This window comes from Vitis riparia, chromosome 18, assembly GCF_004353265.1.
Source record: "Vitis riparia cultivar Riparia Gloire de Montpellier isolate 1030 chromosome 18, EGFV_Vit.rip_1.0, whole genome shotgun sequence".
Classification (NCBI taxonomy): Eukaryota; Viridiplantae; Streptophyta; class Magnoliopsida; order Vitales; family Vitaceae; genus Vitis; species Vitis riparia.
The window spans coordinates 4,931,407-4,953,746 of NC_048448.1; the positions used below are offsets into that span (position 1 = coordinate 4,931,407).

The 22,340-nt window shown below is 35.7% G+C and overlaps 2 protein-coding genes across 4 annotated transcripts in view; both read left to right on the forward strand.

Moving 5' to 3' along the window:
• The first annotated feature begins 1,075 nt into the window (after window positions 1–1,075).
• LOC117905963 (protein FAM91A1-like) lies at window positions 1,076–19,551 on the forward strand. The gene is made up of 7 exons (XM_034818862.1): window positions 1,076–1,270; window positions 1,398–1,551; window positions 6,766–6,826; window positions 6,922–7,304; window positions 12,039–13,619; window positions 14,609–15,022; window positions 18,840–19,551. Exons 1-5 carry the CDS (start codon window positions 1,154–1,156, stop codon window positions 12,722–12,724), a joined length of 1,401 nt encoding a protein of 466 aa, XP_034674753.1. The 5' UTR covers window positions 1,076–1,153; the 3' UTR covers window positions 12,725–13,619; window positions 14,609–15,022; window positions 18,840–19,551.
• Window positions 19,552–19,890: 339 nt separating this feature from the next.
• Window positions 19,891–22,340, forward strand: part of LOC117905962 (isoamylase 3, chloroplastic) — a 59,482-nt gene continuing 57,032 nt past the window's right edge. Inside the window, exons 1-3 of one of the 3 annotated variants that reach the window (XM_034818861.1) lie at window positions 19,891–20,328; window positions 20,687–20,741; window positions 20,831–20,899. In XM_034818861.1, the coding sequence (XP_034674752.1) occupies window positions 20,180–20,328; window positions 20,687–20,741; window positions 20,831–20,899 (273 nt within the window). In that variant the 5' untranslated portion in view covers window positions 19,891–20,179. The remainder of the gene's footprint in view (window positions 20,329–20,686; window positions 20,742–20,830; window positions 20,900–22,340) is intronic. The other 2 variants (XM_034818860.1, XM_034818858.1) reach the window with 2 other exon arrangements.

Consider the following 22,340-nt stretch of genomic DNA (forward strand, 5'->3'; position numbering starts at 1 on the left):
AGGAGTTTGGAGGATGACTCTTCTATGCTTATTTTGGTGTGTATGGAAAGAGAGAAGTAGGACCTTTAAAGGTGTTGAGCAATTGGAAGGAGCATTGACAGATCAATTGCTTCTTTGAGGTGAGTGGAGATGGTAACGGTGGTCTATGATGCTTAGATCCTTGAATTTCACCTAACGTACTTGTGTCGACATGACATGACATGGTGTGGGTATTCAGATACTCCTATTTTGCTTTGGGTGTGGCTGTTTGATTTTTTCATTGATATTCTCTTATTCTTTGAATTTTCTTAGTAATAATTACATTTGATAAAAAGAAGAGTTAATTGAAAAGTGAATTTTTGTAAGAATATTTAGGAATATGAGGAAAAAAGGGGATTAGAGGATAAAGATGAGAGCTTTTAAAAAGGATATCTTCCCTTCCGATTTTTCTTCTTTATCTATCAAAAAGATCTTCACTTCCAATTTATTTTTAATTAACTTTTCTTTTATTATGCTGTATCCCAATACTTGTGTCCTTTTTTTGGATCCCTTTTAGCTAAGTCCCTGTATCCTAAAATTTGAGTTGTGAAGGATCAAACACCTAGACACATACGCATATCCAATGGGTCTCATTCTTCTTTTCTGGATTTGATTGTTTGGGTAATGGGGTAGGTGTCATTTTGGCCTATTGTACCTTTTCTCTCTCTAATGTTGTCGGGTGATGTGCTTTGTAGAGTCCCCATGTACAAGGGTGCAGCCCCTTTTCTGTTAGGTGCTTTTCATTAGTATTCTATTTGCTTATAAAAAAAAAGGAACGAAAAAAGAAAAAGAAAAAAGGATAGAAGGCGAAAGCACCTTGTAGGAAGAGAATCAAAGCAAAGAAGGTACAAGAAAAGGAAAAGCACAAGGTTGATCATTAACTTGGATGAACTCCTTTGATCTTGCTAAATTATTCTGTTTCTTGTGTGGCTGTGCTATCATAAAAGAAGGGGGAAAATCCAGTTTCTGGAGTTTTGCTGTAACAGTACTTGCTGGCATCATTGATTCTATAGCATGAGGATTAATTTAGAGAACTCATATGTTTAAGATTTATTTGCAAGTTATAATATAGAGGTGGACTATATTTATTATTTCTTACCTATCATTTACTATTTTTGGAGCTGTCCAGAAAATTATGTGGAAGCTGAATAAGTCAATCGCTAAAGAACTATTACCCACACAGCCTGTGGACTTTGCAATTGAACCATGGTGGGGAGTATGTCTTGTCAACTTTACCTTGGAAGAATTTAAGGTGAGGTGATTCATGAAGTATTGAGTAAAGGATTTGCTTATCCAAATGAACTGCTTAAGATTGTATTCAAATGCTTACAGAGAGAGTTTGTGATTTGTTCTAACTATATTTTTCCTTGTTACTGTAGAAACTCTCAGAAGAAGAAATGGCGACAATAGATAAAGTGTGTAAGGAAGAAGCAAACTCATTTGTCCTTTTTGATCCTGATGTTATAAAGGGTCTTTTCCGACGGGGATTGATCTACTTTGATGTCCCTGTTTATCCTGATGACCGCTTTAAAGGTAATTCACAAACATGCTGAATTTTCATGCCAAAGTCTATCTCTGGTTGCTTCTTCGTCTGAACCATCTATAGAATGAGTTCTTACATTAGAATTTAAAATGTATATTTTATTTTTTGAAACATACTATTATTCCATAGTTTTGATTGTTTTATATACCAATTATCTCTAGATTGACATTTTATTAGCCTAATATAGGTAAATGGTTTTATCAATGTTCTAGTCATTAATCATTATGAAGCATGAGAGATATCTATAATAGATGCCTCCTCCAGTTCTCCCTCCCAAAGAGCAAAGGACAAAATATTCAATTGCTCTATCTCTTTTATCAATATTTCATTTTTTCTTTCCATTCCTTTGATATATGCCATTGATACATTGGTGAGTCAATTTGGAATATGTGAACTACAACATTTAGAGAAAGGATTTGCTAGATACAATATGAACATCTTCCTTTTATTTTATTTGTAGTGGTTAGAAATGCCATGTGACCCGTACATTAGTTCTTGCCATAAAAGTGGCCCTTAAGGCCTGACTCAAGTTGTAAAGAGTTGGGGAAAGTTTGTGGAAGGAGGTTCCAAGTTGAAGTTCCAATGGGAATAATAATTTGCCTATCAAAAAAAAAAAAAAAAATGTTCTTGTCTTAACAAGTTAGATGAGGTCATTTGGGCTGACATCTTTGTGGAATCCGCATTTGATGCTGTTTGCTGATGATATTTTGGTTTTTTGCAAAGCCAACGAGGACCAAGTGACCTTTTGGAGTTAATTACTTATGTGATTTGAGGCTATACCAAGGCTGAAAGTTAACTTGGATAAAAGTGAGCTGATCCTAGTGGGTAATGTGGAGGAGTTGGTTGCTAAGCTTGGTTGTAAGGTGGGAAGTTTACCCTCCACTTACTTGGGGATGCCATTGGATGCTCCCTTCAAGTTTGTGGTAGCTTGGGATAAAGTGAAGGAGAGATTCGGTAAAAGATTGGCTATGTGGAAACATCAATATATTGCTAAGGGAGGGAGAATTACTTTGATTAGAAGCACATTGTCCAGCTTGACTCTTTACTTCATGTTTATTCTACAATTGCCAAGGGTGGTCAAATTAAGGTTGGAGCAGATTTAGAGGAATTTCCTATGGGGAGGTGGGGCCTTAGATCGGAGACCTCACTTAGTAAGATGGGCAACAGTGTGTCTTGATAAGTGAAAAGGGGGTCTGGGGGTTAAAAGCCTTTCTATGCTCAATAAGGCCTCCTTTGTAAATGGAGTTGGTGCTTTGCGAATGAGAGAGGAGCCTTATGGAATCAAGTAATTAGGGGGTAGTATGGGGAGGAACAAGGAGGGTGGTGTTCTCGGGATGTAAGAGAGGGGTATGGTGTAGGGTTGTGGAAAGCAATTAAGAAGCTTGAGCACATCGTTAGTAGTAGACTCTCCTTTGTGGTGGGGAATAGCCAAAGGGTGAGTTTTTGGAAGGATGTTTGGTGTGGGGCTACACCTTTGTGTGTTTCTTTCCCTTCCTTATTTACCCTTGTTGATCCCAAAGAAGCTTGGGTGAAGGATGTTTGGAATGGGTCAGTAGGGGTGGGGAGTTGGAGTCCTCGCTTCACTAGGTCTTTTAATGATTGGGAGATGGATGAGGTGGAGGACCTTCTGTTATGCTTGTGTGGTCAGAAAGTGATCTTGGAAGAGGAGGATAGGGTGTGGTGGATGAAAACAATGTTAGGAGTGTCCCAAATTCCTAATTAGTATAGATTCCTTTTTGTAAAGAATATTATATAGAATATTTCTAGGTTGATATATTATTGTAATATTAGACTTCCTTATAGAATAAGGAAGGTTGTTGGAAATATCTCTATAAATATTCTAGGTCATGAGGGGAAAAAGTTATGAGATGGAGATGGGCATGTAGAGACTATACAAGGTGGATAGAGATGTGAGGAAGAACGGGAGGTACCCAGTGGAGCGAGATGACTCGTAGTAAGGTATGGATACAAGGAGTGGGGAAACATGGGATGTTTCGGGAACCCAATAATTGTATCTGGTTCTGTCCTCTGTAATATTCTCTATTGTATAATGAAATCATTATCTCTCATCGTGGACGTAGGCATGGTTGGCCGAACCACGTTAAAACCTCGTGTACCGTATGTGTGATTGTTTTATCTTTGTGTTCTTGAACTAACATTGTTGGCATCAAAGCTTTCGTTGGCACTACAAACAAATGATGAATTTTCTCGGCAAAGTCACTTTACAAAGCCTTAGAGCCGGGCTCTTCAGTTTTGTTTCCAATGAAGATCATTTGGAAATCGTGTGTGCAGCCAAAAGTAAGCTTTTTGCATGGGAGGCAACATGAGGCAAAGTTTTAACCTTGGACCAAGTTAAAAAGAGGGGATAGGCTAGCAAATAGATGTTATTTTTGTCAAGCGGATGAGAAATCCATTAACCACCTCTTTCTCCATTGTGAAAAGTCAAGGGCATTGTGGGAGATGCTCTTCACTCTTTTTGGAGTGTCTTGGGGTGTTTCCTTCTTCGGTTAGGGAAACCCTCTTGGGTTGGAATGGATTCTTTGTGGGAAAAAAAACGTAAGACAGTTTGAAGAGCGGGTCATTTTTGCATTTTTTGGACAGTTTGGAAAATAAGGAATAGAATCGCCTTTGAAGATGATGTGCTGTCCATCCAAAGGCTGAAAACTTCTTTTCTTTACTCACTTTGGTCGGAGACTAAATTGTATATAAAAGATGGTCCATCGACCTTTTTTGAGTACATTGATTGGGTGGGTTCCCATTGAGGAAGGGGTTGTTTTTTGTATATCTTTGTGAATGGTTTTTTGTTTAAGTTGTTAGGGGGTGAGTGTTTTCCTTTCTGTTTTGTACATCTTGAGTCGCTATTTTAACGCCTCTTCGTAATACAATACTTTTCCTTATCAAAAAAAAAAAAAAAATGCCTTATCTAATCCCAGCTTAGTTGCTCTAGGCAGCAAGTCATTTAATCTATATACTTGGAATTATGGTCAGGTTCTTCTCAAATTGGTTCATATAATCTTTTACCAAAACATTTCTAGAAAGATACGTTTTTAACTAGGCATCTTTGTCCACTTTTCTATGGTAACATTGTCTAATCTTTTGATTGTCTGTTATGATTTAATTTTTTAAGAAAATGATGGTACTTTGGAACATACTTATCAATCAATTCTGTATTTAGAATATTTTCTTTATGGATAAAACCAGACCACTAAAAGTGCTAAAAAATGGGTTGGAACCCATGTACATCCGAAGATTACAAAGCAAAGGCTAATACAAACAAAAAGAAGAAGGTAGTGCTGCTGCCTAATTTCCTAATTTAATGCTGATGTATATGTGAAGCAATTTTTTTAAAAGGTTAAAGGCGGTCTTGATGTGTTTTGCCCAAAGGAGGAAAGACATGGGATAAAGCTTAAGTCTTAACTTAAATAAAATAGATTAACAATTTTTTGATAGGTAAATAAAGAATGTATTAATTGTTTTTTTAAAAAGTGTACATGATGTATACAGAGCAACCAAAGAACAAGAAGACGCGAATACACAAAAACCAACAACTGCACCCTATGAAGAGCCTAACCAGTTCACAGAATCTAATAGTGACATAGAACCATCCCCAATATACAATCTAACCCACTCCCAAAAAAGATACAAAAAAGAATTTTTAATTGTTTGGTGTAAGCTTTCACAATTCTCAAAGGCTCTCCTATTACCTTCCCCCCCAGATGGATTAAAAAAGGCATAATGGTGCAACCTTCCAACCTTTTTTTTTTTTTTTTGGCCAACAAAGGAACCCCCCAACTCCAAGCATCATCCCTCTCATTGAGGGTGCATAACTCACTGAACATCATAAAGTGCAAAAATCAACTATCACAAAATCCGAGCTTTCTAACAATGAAGGAGGATGTGATCACCCATTTCTTCTTTTGGTTTGCACAAATAGTGTCTATTAGATATCCTCCAACTCCTCTTTTTGAGTTGATCTTGAGTCAAAATCTTGGCTCAAGTTGCTTCCCAACCAAAAAACTAGCTCTTACAGGAGCCCAGGAGTTCCAAACTAAACCATGAGGGAAAGACTCTGCTCTCCTACTTGCCAAGAGGAGGATAAAGGTTTAACTGAAAGTCACCATTCTTTGTTTCCAACCATACCATAATATCATCAGTACCTAAAGAGATTGAATAATCATGCAACCTCCCAAAAAAGACATTTGCTTCTTCCAACTCCCAGTCATTCAGCTGTCTAATGAACCTAGGACCTCAACTACTACCATCTCAAGCATCAACCACCCAAACATCTGTTGGAAAGGCTATAAAATAAAGACCTAGGAAAGAATCCCTCAAAGGCATATTATTGCACCATTTATCCTTCTAGAATTTCACGTTGTTCCCAAACTAACCTTAAAGCTTGTTTTATCTCTAAGGCCATTTTCCCATAAGAGCTTTGTTAAAGATCGAAAGGTTTTTAAAACCCATGAAAAAAAAAGAATATAAAAATTAAAAAAAAAAAATACTAATAAAATCACATGAAAGTTAAAAAAGAAGAAGGAAAACCATACAATTCATTATAACCAAATTAGTTGTTTGTCACTGTTAATACTTGATAGTTTCTAATTTAGTTTCTCTTTTCAAACTGTTTGGCTTCATCAATAATCTTTAGTACTACCATCATTATCACTAGTAGGATACTCTTAAGAAATTATGATCATATCCAATTGTTATATATCCTCCCAATTAGTGTTAATGTCTACCTATTTTTCTTTTTCATCCATTAATTTTAATGCTCTTTTTCCTTTATCCATCAATAATAAGATAATATTATATATGGGTTTAGCCACTATAGTGGCCAACAACTGCTTTATTTCTTCTTCACAATCGCTTTTTTTGCTCTCCATTAAAAGGGTTAATTGATAGCTAACTAAGCTCTTAATTTTTAAAAGTTTTGACCCTAGTGTTGAACCTAGACAAAACTTGTAAATTTATACACGATGCTCTTTCCCTTTAGACACTCATGAAATAACAGTAGCTCAACCTCCTTCTACATTTAGTTTGGAGAGAGACAAAGCTTTGGATTGAATTAACCTCTCTTGTTGTAGTTTCTAGCTTACTTTCATTACTTGAACTTTCATAATGGATCCATTTTGTTTTACTGTCAATGCTTTGTTGAATATTTTTTTCTTTACAATTTAAAATATTTAACATTTGTAATGGTTCAGTGTCCAGGCTTGAAGGGTTTGTATCCAACAGGGAGCAGTCATATGAAGATCCTATTGAGGAGTATGGCATTTATTTTAGTACATGGATATGTTGTTGTCTTATCAATTTATTTTAGTTGTATTTCTGATCCTAATAGTATTAAGTTCATTATTCAGGTTACTATATGCTGTTTTTGTTGTTTCAAGTGAAAATGCAACTGTTGCCGAATTGGCTGCGACTTTACAGGCTGACCTACCCCATCTGCAGGCTGCTGCATCTTTTGCTTGTCGTTTGGGATGGGCAGTTAAAGTAATTGATCCATCGTCTATTCTTGAAGATTCAATCATACCTGGATATCCTAAGATTGGTCTCAATGATGAAGAAGATGGTTCTCATGCTACTGCAGGCTCAGAAAACATGTCCATTGATGGGAATACTGTTCATCAAGGCGATATTTCGAGGACAGAAAATTATAGACAAGCTTCTAATCATACACGTCTTGCTTTTGTTGTTGATGCTAATATAACGTCTTATCTTATGATGGGTTCTGTTTCACCAGGTTTGTTCCTTCCTTTTTCCTTTCGGTCAACCACAAAGTTCGATGCTCTCTCACCTTGAAACCTTTTACATATATTTTTTGTTTGTGAAGATTTCCACTAAACATGGACTACCTTGACTTGTGCTTCTTACTTTAAAGGGGCTTTTATTTGTTGTCAAATTCTTATTATTTTAGTTTTTCGCCCAATCTAATGGCCTTTCTCATTACAATAGTATTATCTTTTGATTGGAATGTGTAAAATCTGTATCAGTATATGGCCTGAAACTCGTAATCTATTTGTTAACCTTTTGTGTATGGTATAGCTCTGGTGTACACTTGTACATCTTTAAATTAAGGAGGTCCTTGGTGTTCTTTTGAGAAAGGTAGGGAGGAAGGCTAAAAGTGGGAGCTAAGGGAGGAGTGAAGGTTTCCCACGTCCTTTTTGCTACTGACACCATTCTTCTTTGTGAGTGCTGTTTGGAGCAATTGATCTCTTTGAGTTGGGTTCTTCTCTTCTTTGAGGCTTCTTTAAGTCTGGAAGTTAATCTGGAAAAGAGTAAATTAATTCCTATGAGGAAGGTCCTTAATGCAGAGGAACTAGATTATTTTTTGTGTTGTGGGGTGGGGAAGCTCCCTACCAGTACCACCTACTTATATTTACATTTTAGAGCTTCATTTAAGTCCCCTACTGTTTGGGATGTGTTAAAGGAGAGGTTTTGAAAAAGTCGGCCTAAATACCTTTCAAAGAGTGGGAGACAAACTATGCTGAAAAGAACTCTTTCCAATTGGCCTATATACTTCATGTCTTTGTTTGTTGTCCCTAGGGTGGTGGCTTTGAGACTGGGAAAAATAAAATAGACTTCCTGTGGGTGATGGAACTCTTGAGAAGAAATCCCATGTGATAAAGTGATGGTTCATTTGTCTGCATAAAAATGAAACGTGTTCTTGTCATTAGAGTTTTGTTCTCTCTTAACAAAGCCTTGGGAAATACTGTTGGAAATTTGCTTTGGGGAGGTTGATGCCCCTTTATGAGAAGGAAGGGTATGTAGTTGGTTTTTAGAAGGCAATAAGAAGAGGTTGGAGGGCATGTAAGCTGAGAACCAGGTTTGTGGTAGGCAATAGGAGACAAATCAAATTTTGGTAGGATGTTTGATGCTGCCTTTAAAATACTTCTCTCTCTCTCTCTCTCTCTCTCTAAAGAAGAATGGTGGCTGATGTTTGGAGGGAGGTAGTGGGCAGGGGCTTTGGAACCTTGGCTTCATAGGATATTTCCAAGTTCAAGAGTTGAATAGTGTTGAGAGTTTCCTTATCTGGCTTCAAGATATGTGGACGCTTAACAAGGTGAAGATAAGCTGGTTTGGGAGGTGAATTTTTTATTTAAATATTTCTATTCTACTTCAGAGTTGGATGAAGGGTGACTTTGCCTTCAAAGGATGCATGTGGCTCTTAGGCCCATTTAAAGTGTGCTTTGTTAAGGAAGAAGCTTGTGGAAGATGTTAAACTTGGATCACTTCAAAGAAGATGATGGTTTATGATGAATCATTGTTGTTTATAGAAGAGTAAAAAAGAATCAATTGATCATGTTCTTTTTTATTATGGGAAAATGGGGGAGGGCGGTGACAATATTGTTCTCTTTTTGGCATCTTTTAGACATTTCCTTCTTCGATGAAAGGTTGCTAATAGGTTTGCATACGAGTTTTTTTGAGGAAGAAGCATAAAAAAAATATATTTTTCTCTCTTCATGTTGCTTGCTTGTTTTGTTGCCAAATGTATACATGTGTGTACTTTGTTGTGTCATTTGCTTAGGCACTATTAATATATATATATGCTTTTTGCTTATCAAAACATATCCAATAGGATATGATATGTCATGCCAACGTTTGATTGTAGAATGAATAAAAAATGAAATAGAAAACATATTGCATTCAACATTTAATGTTTTTTTAAATATAAAATATATTGTATCCCATTGTTTGGTATGGAAAAAAAAAATGAAATATCTCTCATTTTTAATATTATTTGGAGTAATTTTTATTTCCTTGTTAATAATATTCATGATTAAAATACTTAAAATTTATAAATAAAAAATATTACATTATGTTATTAAATATGCAAAAGCATTTTGTTTATATTAAATCATAAATTATATTAGTATTATTTTTTATTTTTTATTTTTGATAAAAAAAACAAGAGATGTATTAATTATGTATAAAGAGTTTATGAAAAGGATGAGGAATCCTCCCCACAAATACACAACCTAATTTAAACACTAAAAACCTCCATTATATTAGTATTATTTTAGGTTGTCTTATATTATTTTTTTTATTCATTTTTTTCAAACTAAAAATTAATTTTTTTAATCATTTTTTTTTTTTTGTTTTGCAAAATGAGTGGTTTACAAAATTGAAAAAGATGTATGAGAGGAATAAATTTATAATTCATAGGATATTTATATTCTATATCTCAACTTAGAATTATTATATCTCATATAGAGGGAATGTATATTCTCAGTTTTTACCTATATGAAAAAAAATCCCATACAAAGGGAATATAAAAAAAAGGATGGATAAGACTCTAGTTGGGAAGTGTTTTCAAAAATAGTAAACAATTCTTGAAAATAGTTCTTTGATGTTTTGTAGATCAAAAGTTTGTTTGGGAACCTAAAATATTCTTAAACTGTTTTCTATTTTTTAAATATGTTATAAAGTTGAGAATGAGGAGACCATAGGCCATCTCCTTCTTCATTGCTCAAGAACAAAGGTTTTATGGGATCTTCTTTTTACTGTTTTGGGTATCTTGGGTGTTGCCTTCTTCTGTTAAAGAAACTTCTAAGCTGACATGGTTCTTTTGTGGCAAAAGCGTAGAAGGTATGGAGAGCGGCTCCTCTGCACATTTTTTGACGGTTTGGAAGGCGAGGAATTGCTTGGCTTTAAGGATGATATGTTGTCAATTCAAAGATTGAAATACTCTTTTATTCTTTCTTTGGCTGAAACAAAATGTTCATAGTTGATTGCCCTCTAACTATAGCTAATTTCATAGATTGGATGGGCTCTAATTAGGGTTGTATTTTGGCTTTTTGTTCTTTAGCATTTCTTGAAGGAGGGTGTATAGGTTGTATATCTTGAGCGCTTTGGTGTCTCTTTCTTTAATAGAATCTCTATAAAAAAAAAAAAAAAAAAAAATTTTATATGTAGTGCTTTATTTTTATCATTCTCTATACTTGTGTAATTATTTTCTAAAATAGCCCTGAGAAAACAAGTGAAGACAATTAGAAGATGTTATCTGAAAACACCTTGTTTTTTTGTCTTTAAAAACAGAAAATTGTTTTCAGTTCTTGAATGCTAAACGTATTTTTCTGTTTTTTATTCTAGAGAAAAGAAAACCGTTTTCATAAACAGTTACCAAACAAAGCCTAAGTTATCCTATCACTTATCCTATTTCATGTGTGGTTGAACATAGGATATGATAAGTGATAGAATAACTTATCACATCTCTTTGCCACCCAAATATTAATAGGATATGTTGTTTCATCTTTTGTTTTATCTAATATGATATTTAGCTAACCAAACATGACTCACACTCTTATTTAAATCCCCACACTTTCTCGTGATAACTCTTCTCCACAAATTATCTCTGTAAAAAATCTCCAATAAGTAACGTTTGTCAAGGACTAAAAGACACTTAGATTTTAATAACTAAGTCATTGTAAGTCCTTGTGGGGCAAACCATCTCCCATTGAGCCAAATGAATCTTCTTAACAATAGCTTCCTTTTTGCTTAAGACCTCTTCAAGTCTTTTTGACCCTACTTGGACCTTCTCTAGCATCACAAAATTGGATATGAAGGACTTGGGAGACTTGCAAGGGTACTTTTTACGAGTGTTAATCTATCACCCTTAGATAGATATTGCCTCTTCTAGGAGGCCAACTTTTCCAAAATCTTTCGTTCACTTGGTCCAAACCACGAAGAGCTCTTGAAGGCAAAACAAAATAAGTAGGCAACTGACTCACTCTGCAACTAAACCATGAAGCCATCTTGTCACCTCCTTTGACATCTTCACTGGCATGAATTCACGTTTGACATCCTCACTAAGATGAATTCACTTTTGTCAAGATTAACTTTGAAGTGCAAGACCACCTTGAAGCACAAAAGAGCCCATCTAAGATGAGGCAACTGTTCCCTATCAGCCTCTTAGAACCACCAATAATTATCCACAAAAGGAATATGCAGAATCTCAATTCCCTCTCCCTTACATCCTCCACCTTGGAACCTTTGAGGAAACCTTCTTCCACTGCTCTAGAAATGAATAAATACCACCATGAAACCTTTCAAAATACAAACTTTTCTTCACGAAGAATGATTTCCAAGTAATATTGAAGTAAATCTAATCTTACTATAAAGTACATTTAGATAAATCAGGAAACCCGTCGAAGCTTGTTAAGTTAGAAAGAATCCTTATTCTATTCAATTCCTCTTCAATTCAGTCTGTTGATGATGTTCCCAGTGTCGATAATTTTAACTGTGGGTTTATGATATTTTAATAGGTATCTCTAAATTTCATATCAAAGTGAAATCCCTGTTGATACTCCTAGATGTTGGATATATCAGTGAGACGTATTATGGTCAGTTCATTTGGCACCAGATATTAATACCTTTATATCATTTTTAGAACTGTGGCGTCTTTGTGTATTATATCTTACTATTTTGTTATGTTTTGACATAATTTACTTAATATGACTTTTAAATGTCTTTTCAGGCTTGAAGTCACATGCTGTTACACTATATGAAGCAGGAAAATTGGGTCATGCTAGCATTGCAGATCTTTGCAAGGATCTAAGTACGCTAGAGGGAACCAAATTTGAAGGAGAATTGCAGGAATTTGCTAATCATGTATTTAGTCTCAGATGCGTGCTTGAATGTCTGCACTCAGGAGGAGTTGCTACTGACAAGGGAGTAGAGGAAGCTTGTGATAATATGGGTATGGTAGCTTCAATAAGTGATGAGGCTACTTCACTGATAGCTGATGTCATGATTACTGACAAATCAGGTGACATTGGTATGAATGAATCTGAATTGAATATTGATGACTTTGCACGTGAACACGTTAGAAGTAATGGTGATGAGACATTTTCGACCAATTTAGGAGAAGATGGTAATTGCTCAAGTGGGGACTCTAAGTCAGAGCCTAATGTACAGAATGATGAGAAACTGATATCTGCTGAGGGGTCAGATGTTGGAAAAGGAACTCAAAGGAGGAAAAGGAAATATCGTGTGGATATCCTCCGTTGTGAAAGCTTGGCTGCTCTTCCAACAACAACTTTAGATCGGTTGTTCCTACGTGACTATGATATTCTTGTCTCTATGGTTCCTCTTCCTTTTTCATCAGTTCTGCCTGGACAACAGGTCCTATTCATTTTGGTCCTCCCTCCTATTCCTCTATGACACCTTGGATGAAATTGGTATTATATTCAACTGTGGCTTGTGGACCTCTATCTGTTGTTCTGATGAAGGGGCAATGCTTACGTTTGCTTCCTGTTCCATTGGCTGGTTGTGAGAAAGCGCTTATTTGGTCTTGGGATGGCTCTGCAATTGGAGGACTGGGAAGCAAGTTTGAAGGAAACTTAGTTAAAGGAAGTATACTTTTACATTGTTTAAATTCACTTCTAAAGTACTCAGCAGTGCTGGTGCAGCCCCTGAGCAGGCATGATCTTGATGAATCTGGAAGAATAGTTACTATGGATATCCCATTGCCCCTGAAGAACTGTGATGGATCAATTGCTCGTCTAGGGAAGGAGTTGGGACTAAGTGCTGAGGAATGTTTGAACTTGAACTCATTGTTAATTGATTTGGCTAACAAAATAGAGTTGTGGACAGTTGGTTATGTACGCCTACTAAAACTTTTCAAAGAAAGAGAATCAGATCACTTTTTACCTGATGATGAAAAGTATGAATGGGTCCCATTAAGTGTGGAATTTGGGGTTCCCCTTTTTAGTCCAAAATTGTGCAATAATATTTGCAAACGGGTGGTTTCATCACAATTACTTCAAGCAGATTCACTTTCTGAACATCATGATGCAATGCAATGCTTAAGGAAAAGGTTGCGTGATATTTGTGCAGAGTACCAAGCTACAGGTCCTGCTGCAAAACTTCTTCATCAAAAAGAGCAATTGAAGGACTCATCTCAACAACTTATGAACTATGCCAGCGGAAAGTGGAATCCACTTTTGGACCCTTCGTCTCCCATTGCTGGAGCCTTGAGTGACCATCAGAGATTAAAACTTGCTAATCGACAGCGTAGTCGGACTGAAGTTTTAAGCTTCGATGGTAGCATTCTTAGGTGTGCCTTAATGCTCTTCTTTTTTGTGTTGCGTGGGGCATATTTACTGCTTCTAGTTTGCTGCCTTTATTTGGTATTAGGGTTTAAATTTCTAATTGTGTAAAACTCATATCTTTCAGTATGAAGACTTTTTGGTATTACTTTCTTATGGATGTATGGTTTTATGTTTCACTTATGCATGGTATTCTTTGGGCTGTTCAAAATGATTGATGGAGGTTGTATTTTGGGAAGCTTTTAATTAGGAAGAGTTACCTAAATCCACCAAGCGCATCTTGTCACTCTCATAAGTACAAGACAGTCACTTGTAATTACTGAGGAATAATCTTTGGGTAAGGAGTTGGTGGTCAGGGCTGAGGAGATGGAGGCCTCTAAGGCCATGGAGTTTGGATGTGTTTTTGTGGGGGAGGATCTTGATAGCATTCCCAATAAGTTTGTCAATTTCAGCAATTGTGTGGGGATGCTGGTTGTGGGGTTTGAAAAGGAGATCAGCTCCATTCTAAGGAAATTGGAGTCAATAAAAGGGCATGGGGTTAAGATCTTAGGGAGAAAGAGGATTCTTCCTTCATCATCCCGTTTTGAGAGGGAAATTGGAAAACCAGGTGCTCGGTTAATTACACTAGTTCTCCTCTCACTATCAGGGGAAGGAGGGGGAGCACTAGGAAGTCAATTCTCGTTTTGTGAAGTTGTTGTTTCATTATCAGTTTTGGTTGAGGGTTGCTTCTGTTGGTGGTTTCTCTCTGTTTTTAGGTTCTCCTGATACGGTCAGTGCAGCTCTCTTGGGGGTTGGTCATTGTTAGGGTGGTTGGTGGTTGCTTTCCCTTTTTTTTCTCTTGCTTGCCTTGTGGCCTTTTTTGTATGCTCCGTGTGTATTTTGTTGCACATTTTGCAATCACTTTTAATATATATATATATATAAATTCTCTATTTTTTGCTGCTATCTCAATACAATTTCAGAGTTTCGAAAACTGACTTTTGAATCCTTTCTTCAGATCATATGCTCTAGCTCCTGTCTATGAGGCTGCCACAAGGCCTGTTGAAGAATCTCCTGCGGTGGGTACAATAAAAGTTGAACCTGATGATGCTGACAGCAGAGAAGTAGTCCTTCCTGGTGTTTGTCTCCTTTTTGATGGATCTGAGTTGCATCTGTTCGATATAGGTGCTTGCTTGCAGGCTCGCCCACCAGTCTCCTTAATAGCAGAAGCCTCAGCAGCCTCTGCATCTTCGGCAATAAAATAGTCTTCTTTGCTGCAGTCTTACATGGTAATATAGATAGAAGAGTTTGTCCCAATACTTAAAAATGGCAATCATCATGAGCTTCATGTCGCCTGTCACTGCTGCTTCTTTCATTCTTCTGCTTCATCTCTGATGTTGGTTAAATGCATGAAGTAGGGCTGGTGTTTAAGGTAAATGCTCAGCAATTCTTTTATTGTTGTTTTCCACAATTTCAGTTACATTATTTAGCATCCTAGCTCGACTATTATTATTATTTTTTTCTGATTATTATGAACTTAGATATACTTGTCTTAGAGATTGTGACTCTCAGTAATATGGGACAATTTACTGTGACATTATTGGGGTGCTAAAAACCCGCAGCTCTCTGTATCACTACACCATTTAAATTTTAATGACCTTGAAACTGTTAGTCCATTGAATGAGTTTTAGCCCTTTTCTTTTGTAAGGGCAAACTAATTTGAGGCCTGCTGATGTTAATTGCTGCTTTTTCTTGTGGAACATGGTCCAGAGTGAGACCCTTTTTTGGGAAGTTAACAAAGACCTAACCTACATATTTTGGTGTCTTGGCTTGCTATTATACCAGATAATAACTTGAAATTGAGCTAAAATAGCAACAGCTCTGATTCACACCTTTTTCCACTAGATGGGGGTGGTCTTGCTCTCAAAATTCAGAAAGGGGAGTTCTAGATCTACTCCCCCTTGAACTAAACATACACACCATTCATTCTTTCCATTTCTTTATTAAATAGATAAGGGCTTGTGAGATGATCACAATACCCTCTTCTTCAATCTTTCTCTACCCTCCCTAGAACTCTAATCCTAATTTCTTCTCCTTTTCTCTCCCTCAGTTTCTTCCACTTTTCATTTTATTTTTTCCTTATCCAAACATCTAAATCCATATTCCTCTTCAAACTTAGGAGAAAAGAAAAAAGGAGAAACCCAAACATGTTGCCCGTTCATTTTTCTTTTTCTTTTTTTGATTTTAGGTGTTTGGATGGAAAGAAAATCAGATGGGGATTTAAGAATATGGATAACTTTTAAGGATAGATGAAGATTAGGACTAGGGTCAAGGGTTTGGGTGGGTTGTGTGAAAGAAAATGAGGTTATATGAGTAATTTCATATTTATATTTTAATTTTTTCTTTAAAAAATAAGGAGTATAAAAAGATGAGTGGGGTATGCAACATACCATCATTTTAAGTATTTGAGTTACATTCTAATGGTGGGGATGCCAACACCATTGTTGGGTGGTTACATTATTGTCCTTGGAAGGCTATTATCCAAATCTTCTATAGTTTTTCTCTCTTTGCCTGATTTTCTATGGGTGAAATTCACTTGGTGTGGTGATCAAAGTAAACAAAATCGCTCAAATTTCAAAAAGCAAATATGAGATTTTTTTTTTTTTTTTTTTTTTGTGGATTTTTTTCTTTATACTAATGATCTAGATTTTGTAATTATATATTTTATTGTGTATTTTTTTTATTAATTTTTATTTTATTTAATATTTTTTCTATAAACTTATTTAAATTATATTTCTTGAGAAATATTAATTTTATAATATCTATTTGATTTTTAACAAAATTGTTAATATAAATTAATTCAAGAGATTTTTATCGGAAATATTTTGTAATTTTTTATTCATTTTTTTAATACATGAAATGTTTGAATAGCATAAGGGAAAAAAAAAAACACTTATATGCCCTTTGTCATTGCCTTCAAAACACGTGTCACCTTCTATTCACTCCCTTTCCATAGAAGCATACTCACCTTCTTGTTTCAATGCTAAATCTCCTTAGGGTGGTAAGGGCAAGAGATTCCATTATCTTTATTGTTTTCATACCTCCTCCCCTACTCTGTCTTGGAATTTTAAGTCTCATGGAAATCCCTTTGATCAAGAAATTGAGGAGTTAGCTTTCTTGATGTTTTCTATAGCCCATGTGTACCAATCACCTTCGTATTCTAATGTGGGAGTTTGGCCTTTAACTTCTTCAGGATTGTTCTTAGTTCTTTTGTTAAAGTCCTTTCTCATTTTGTCCACCTTTGTGCCTTTTGCTACAACTAATTTTATTTGGAAATTTAAAGCCCCACCTAAAATAAAAGCTTTCGCACGACTTGTTGCTAGTAAGAGGGTTAATACCAATGATATGCTCTAGAAGTGGAGGTCCTTCAAAGCTCTTAATTCGGAATGGTGTATTATGTGCAAGGAGAGTGGTGAATAAACTAATCATCTTTTCTTTCATTGCCTTGTAGCTTTGGGTTTATGGCATAGAATGTTCAACCTTGTTGGGATAGATTGGGTTTCACCCTGTGCAGTGGTGATGATGACGATTTCTTCCAAAGGCTTATGGCAAGAAAGAAATGCGAGGATATTTAAGATGCTAAGAGGATGCAGTTTGGGGCTTGTTCTACTCATTTCCCTCCCTTTGAACCTTTATTAGTGAAGCGGAACCCTCTTGAACCTTATATTTTTAGATAGGTATCTTGTGTACAGGTCAAAGATGTTGGCTGGAAAAACCTCTCAAGTATGGTCATTGTCCAGTGAAAGAGTAGTCAAGTTGAACTTTGATGGATGCTCTTTGAGTACCTAGGGCAGTTTGAGATTGGTGGAGTGATTAGAGATCATCAATGTTCAGTAGTAAGAGCTTTGCTATTGATGTTCAGATTTTAGCTTTGTTCTAGGGCTTCATGCAAGCAAAAGCTTTGGGTTTGTCCAATCTTGTAGTGGAGGGTGATTCTACTCTTGTCATTGGATATTTTGCTACAAAGAGGGGAAGCACCATCTGTTGGGTTCTGGACTTAGCCAATCATGTGGATGACTATGTTGCTAAAAGAGTAGCAAAGCATTTGATATCTTTTGTTGGAAATTTTTGGCCTCCTTAAGTTGTAATTAGCATCTGTTCAAGTTTTGCTTCAGTTTTTGTAACATCTTTTGGTAGTTCAGCTTGTGAGGCTCTTTGTATAGGAGTTCCTTTGCTTATCTTGGACAGAGTTATATATTGTGAAAATGATGTATTGGCCTTCTTGGTCTTTTTAGAAAAGATCTGGAGTGTTTCTGATTAAAATAATAAGAATAATTATGGTCTGTTAGGGTGCCTAGTTGGTTAGGGCGAATGCCAAGTTGTGTCGTAGAGATGCACGGTCCTAGGTTCTATCCTGGCCGTTGGTTGAATGTCTTGGATTACCCAGTGATGGTTGTGGTGGGTGTGATCTCATTATGAGTCTGAAGGTTCTTCTGTTATAATGATAATAATAATTTTTGATAGGTTGTAATAATATAATAATAATAATAATAATAATAATAGGCGAAGGGAAAGAAAGAGTAAAACCCCTAGTTTCAATTTCAAGAGAGATATAGGACATACGGTAAGAGGCAATACTTTAATTCAGTCCCCAAACAAAATTACAAATATCTATATCTATATCTAATCTATCTATCTATAGATAGATAGATAGATATTTGAATTTCACAATGAAATGAATATAAGCCGTATAAACTACAGATCAACTTTGATGGTATAGCTAACAAAGTTCATGTTCTATGGGGAAAAGACTGAAATATGGTTTCGTTCAGGGCAAGATAATTGGTTTAGTGAGAACCTGTGAGGTTAAATATACATGCTTGAAAGACACTTTAACAGTTAAAGTGCATGAGTGCCTAAAAATCACACCAAATTTGGTATGCTTTCATGTTCTGTGAGTGAAGCTTTTTAGAGTAGTAACCAGTGAGCTTTAACCAAAATGTCCTGTAAGCGATGCTAGTTGGAAGGGTTTCTCCTCTTGGTAATACATTTTCTTTAAGTAATATGTTGTCTTTTGTTCTCTTCTTTCTCTGTAATTTTCCTATTTTGTTGGATGTCCTTGCAAAAAAGTGCTCTCTTTTCCTGGAAAAAAAATAAAAAGTCATTTGTCTGTTTGAGTACTTAATGAGCCTGATGGCTATTTCATTTTACAGCTTTGCTTCTTACACTCTTTACTGGTTTTTATGCAGCTGGTGGTGTTGTGGGTTCAATTCTTTGTCTTGTATGTGCAAGGAAAAGCAAAGGAGACGTTTGTTGTTTGTGAATAAACACCACTCAAGATATGACATCGTGCAGGGTCTTGGTGGTTATTGATAACCAGGATCCAGGAAACAGAATAGTTATTTGATTTTTGCACATATCTGGAGGAAAGTGAAGCACATTCAATTTTGCAAAACTTTCAAACATGAAGCTTTCTAATTTCAATCTGCATTTAAAAAAAATTTGTTTTTGTTTTTATTTTATTTTATTTTATTTTAATGGTAATTTGTTTCCTGAAGAATCAGTGAAAATTGACCAATGGTATCCAAATATTTGATTGTTTGAGAAGAAAAGCTTCTTTGATGATTCAACGGGGTCGCACGAGGAACTTCTTTGCTAAGGACTGGTCATTCTCTTGATGCTTGATCACTTTGTGTCGGCAGCATCCGGAAAAAAAATTAAGAAATTCTCTTTGGGCTCTGCTTGCTGGGATATAGCACCAGATGTTAAATTTTGTTAATCCCACGACGTCCTTCTCATTGTGGTTTTTTCAGTTTGGTGAGATCATGGGTGGATGCTTTTCTAGCCCAAGTCTTTTTTGCTCTAATTGCAGACACTTTTTGGCTGAAGTCTGTTGAAATTGATTTCATCGAGTTTGAAAATGGGAAAATTATAAGCTCCGGAGTATTGAATCTGCTTGAATTGGTATGGAGGTAGATCTCAGTCTCACATGTATGATAACTTAGGTGGCTGCACTCATCCGGGTTATAAAAGGTTTTGGAAAAAGAAAAAAATCAATGATACGAAGAAAATGATTAAAATAATTTATATGTTATAAATGTAATGGAAATAGAATAGACAAGAGAAAAGAATCTGAGAGGATAAGGAGAAAGAACCTTTCTATAACATTCTTGAAATCTTGAGATGTCTTTTATCAATGAATATTTGAAAGAATAGAATATTAGACACCTTGGCATTGGCCTCGTTGTACGGTCGGCAAAGAAATGAATAGACGTCCAGCGGATCTTTTTCACCCTTTCCGAATGCCGACGAAGGAGTCTACTCTGATGTAATCACTTAAAAGAGACCATCCGGCCCCACTTCAGTCGAGATATTATCCTTCGTGTATCCTCACAACGTTGACACGTGTACGGCAGAACCGATTCCAACGTATTTCACGTGACTCGGTTCCAGTGGCGCTCCTGAATCAAGAAACACCGGAAGGAGGCATTCACAAAAGGGTATATAAAATCAAAGTAGTTCAGTGACTTCAGTCTCAGACTTTCTCCGTTGAAAAGCTACTTTTCTCTTTCTCTATGCTCTTTGCTTAATGGATGCCTTTCTTTCATCTCCAAAGACTCCAAAGATGATCCACCCACTTGTTGGCGAATCAAACGCCAAGTTTCCTCTCTTTTCTGCTCTTTCCAACCGCGATTCCGGTGCTTCTTCTTTCGGAACTTCTCGTATTATCGGAATGGGGTATAATTATTTTTGTTTGGTTACGGAGAATCTGGATTGGAAAATTTAATATCCACCATATGATTTGTCAAATTTCCAATGTTAGGCGTGTCTGGGTAAAATTTTGGTTGGAGTAAGTGGTGCATCTTCATTAGGCTTAAGAGTAATCGACAATTTGGTAAATGCGAAGTGAGTGGATGATATTTCCAGCGGTTCAAATGGAAGATGATAGTGAAAATGTTAATTAACGCAGGAGGATTTACTTTTCTTTTATTTCTTTCTTCTTTTAATCATCAGATTGCAATCAAGTAGGAAAGCTTGACGCAGGGGGGTTTTCTTTTCTTTTCTTTTCTTTCTTTCTTTTTTTTTTCATCAACAGGTTGCTACTAAGTAAGAAAGTTTCCGGCAGCAACATGAAAAGAACTGTCAGTAAGGCATGTTTATCTTTCTATACGTGATGATGATACTTTCTCTCAGTTTTGCGTTTGCATTAAAATGTGACTGGAGTCTTGGCGTAGGTTAGACATGGGACTGTCTCAGGCCTAGAGCGACTAATGCTTATGGTCGTCATGCTCAAGATCGTGTGCTTGAGGTATTTTCTACCATGATTTCACCCTTTATTCCCCTATGGATTCTAGCAGTTTTAAATTATTTAAATGGTAAAAGGGGATATTTTGGATCTTATGCAACTTCTCCATATCCGCTTTCATTCTTTATCAATAGTTGGTTTTTTTTTTACCCTGATAAGTAATGGTGAGATATTATAAACACGCGCCCATTGTTTATCCATAGTTCCTCCAATCATCAAGAAAAGGGAAGTTGCCATTCTTTCATTTCCAAACAAATTCTGTGGCCGTAGTTCTTTATCTTTACATTTATTTTCAATATGACAACTTCTGGCCTAACTTTGATCCATGCAGATTTAGGTATATATAGGAGTGAGCATAAACCCCTCTCTGTTAATTACGGATCATGTGAACCTTAATATTTTCCTTTTCATTTCTGATTTAATAACTATTGCTTTTTTGTTATTTTCAATAATGTTGCTGCTGCATCAGGTTTGTGGTATTCAAGAGATGAGATTTTTTGCTAAAAACAGAAATCTCTAGAATATGTGTCCTAGGTTGTTGTGAATAGAGAACTTTAATTTTACTTGTATTTGTCTTTTTTTTTTTTTAAAGAAAAATTAGTACCATTTTTTTTTTTTAATTTTTCCAAATATTTTGATTGAATTTTATTCTTCGAACAATATTGGGAAAAAACTACTAAATAAATAATATGTTTAACTGGGATATTTTTAATTATTTCAAAATTCATCAAAGGATTTTCTTCCAAACATTTTAGCAAGTCAAGTTGATCCCTTACTACATTCTATGTTCTTGAGGTTAGTTGGAAATTCTAAACCATGAGCCTGTGTTATATCTCTTTGATAGAGTGATTCATCTGTTGAAAGAATAGTGGCATGGATTCTTCACTTCAGGATGGGCCATCGTCCAGGTCTGTAATTAATAAGGATTTTTTTAGGGAAAATATTTGTTGTCTGGATACACACCATTTTCATAAGCCAATATTTGAAATTTATAACCAAATTCATGCTACAGTTGCCTGAGAATTGATAATTTGAAAGGAAGTAACCAATGAATTTAAATTTGTTAGTCTGATAAAAAAAAAAATCTTTTATTGCCAAGAGCTGTTCTCCAAATAGGATGTTGGAACTTTGTTCTGTTGAAATTCATACCATGGGTGGATAATCTGATAAAAGAGAATGGAGCCCTTATGAAATGGAGTGACTTGGAATTTTCTGTTATTTATCATATGCCAGTTCTTGCTATTCTTGGCTCTTTTATATATAAAATAAGATATACAAAGGAGCAACCAGTTCATGAACCTTGATCCCTTCATACGTATTCTAAAATATGAGTAACCTTGGTGTTGTTAATTTTGGATATGGTAACCAATGGATTAGTTTGTGTTATAGATAGTCATTCATTTTGACTTTTCATTATATCATCATACTCAGGCTCACAGATGAA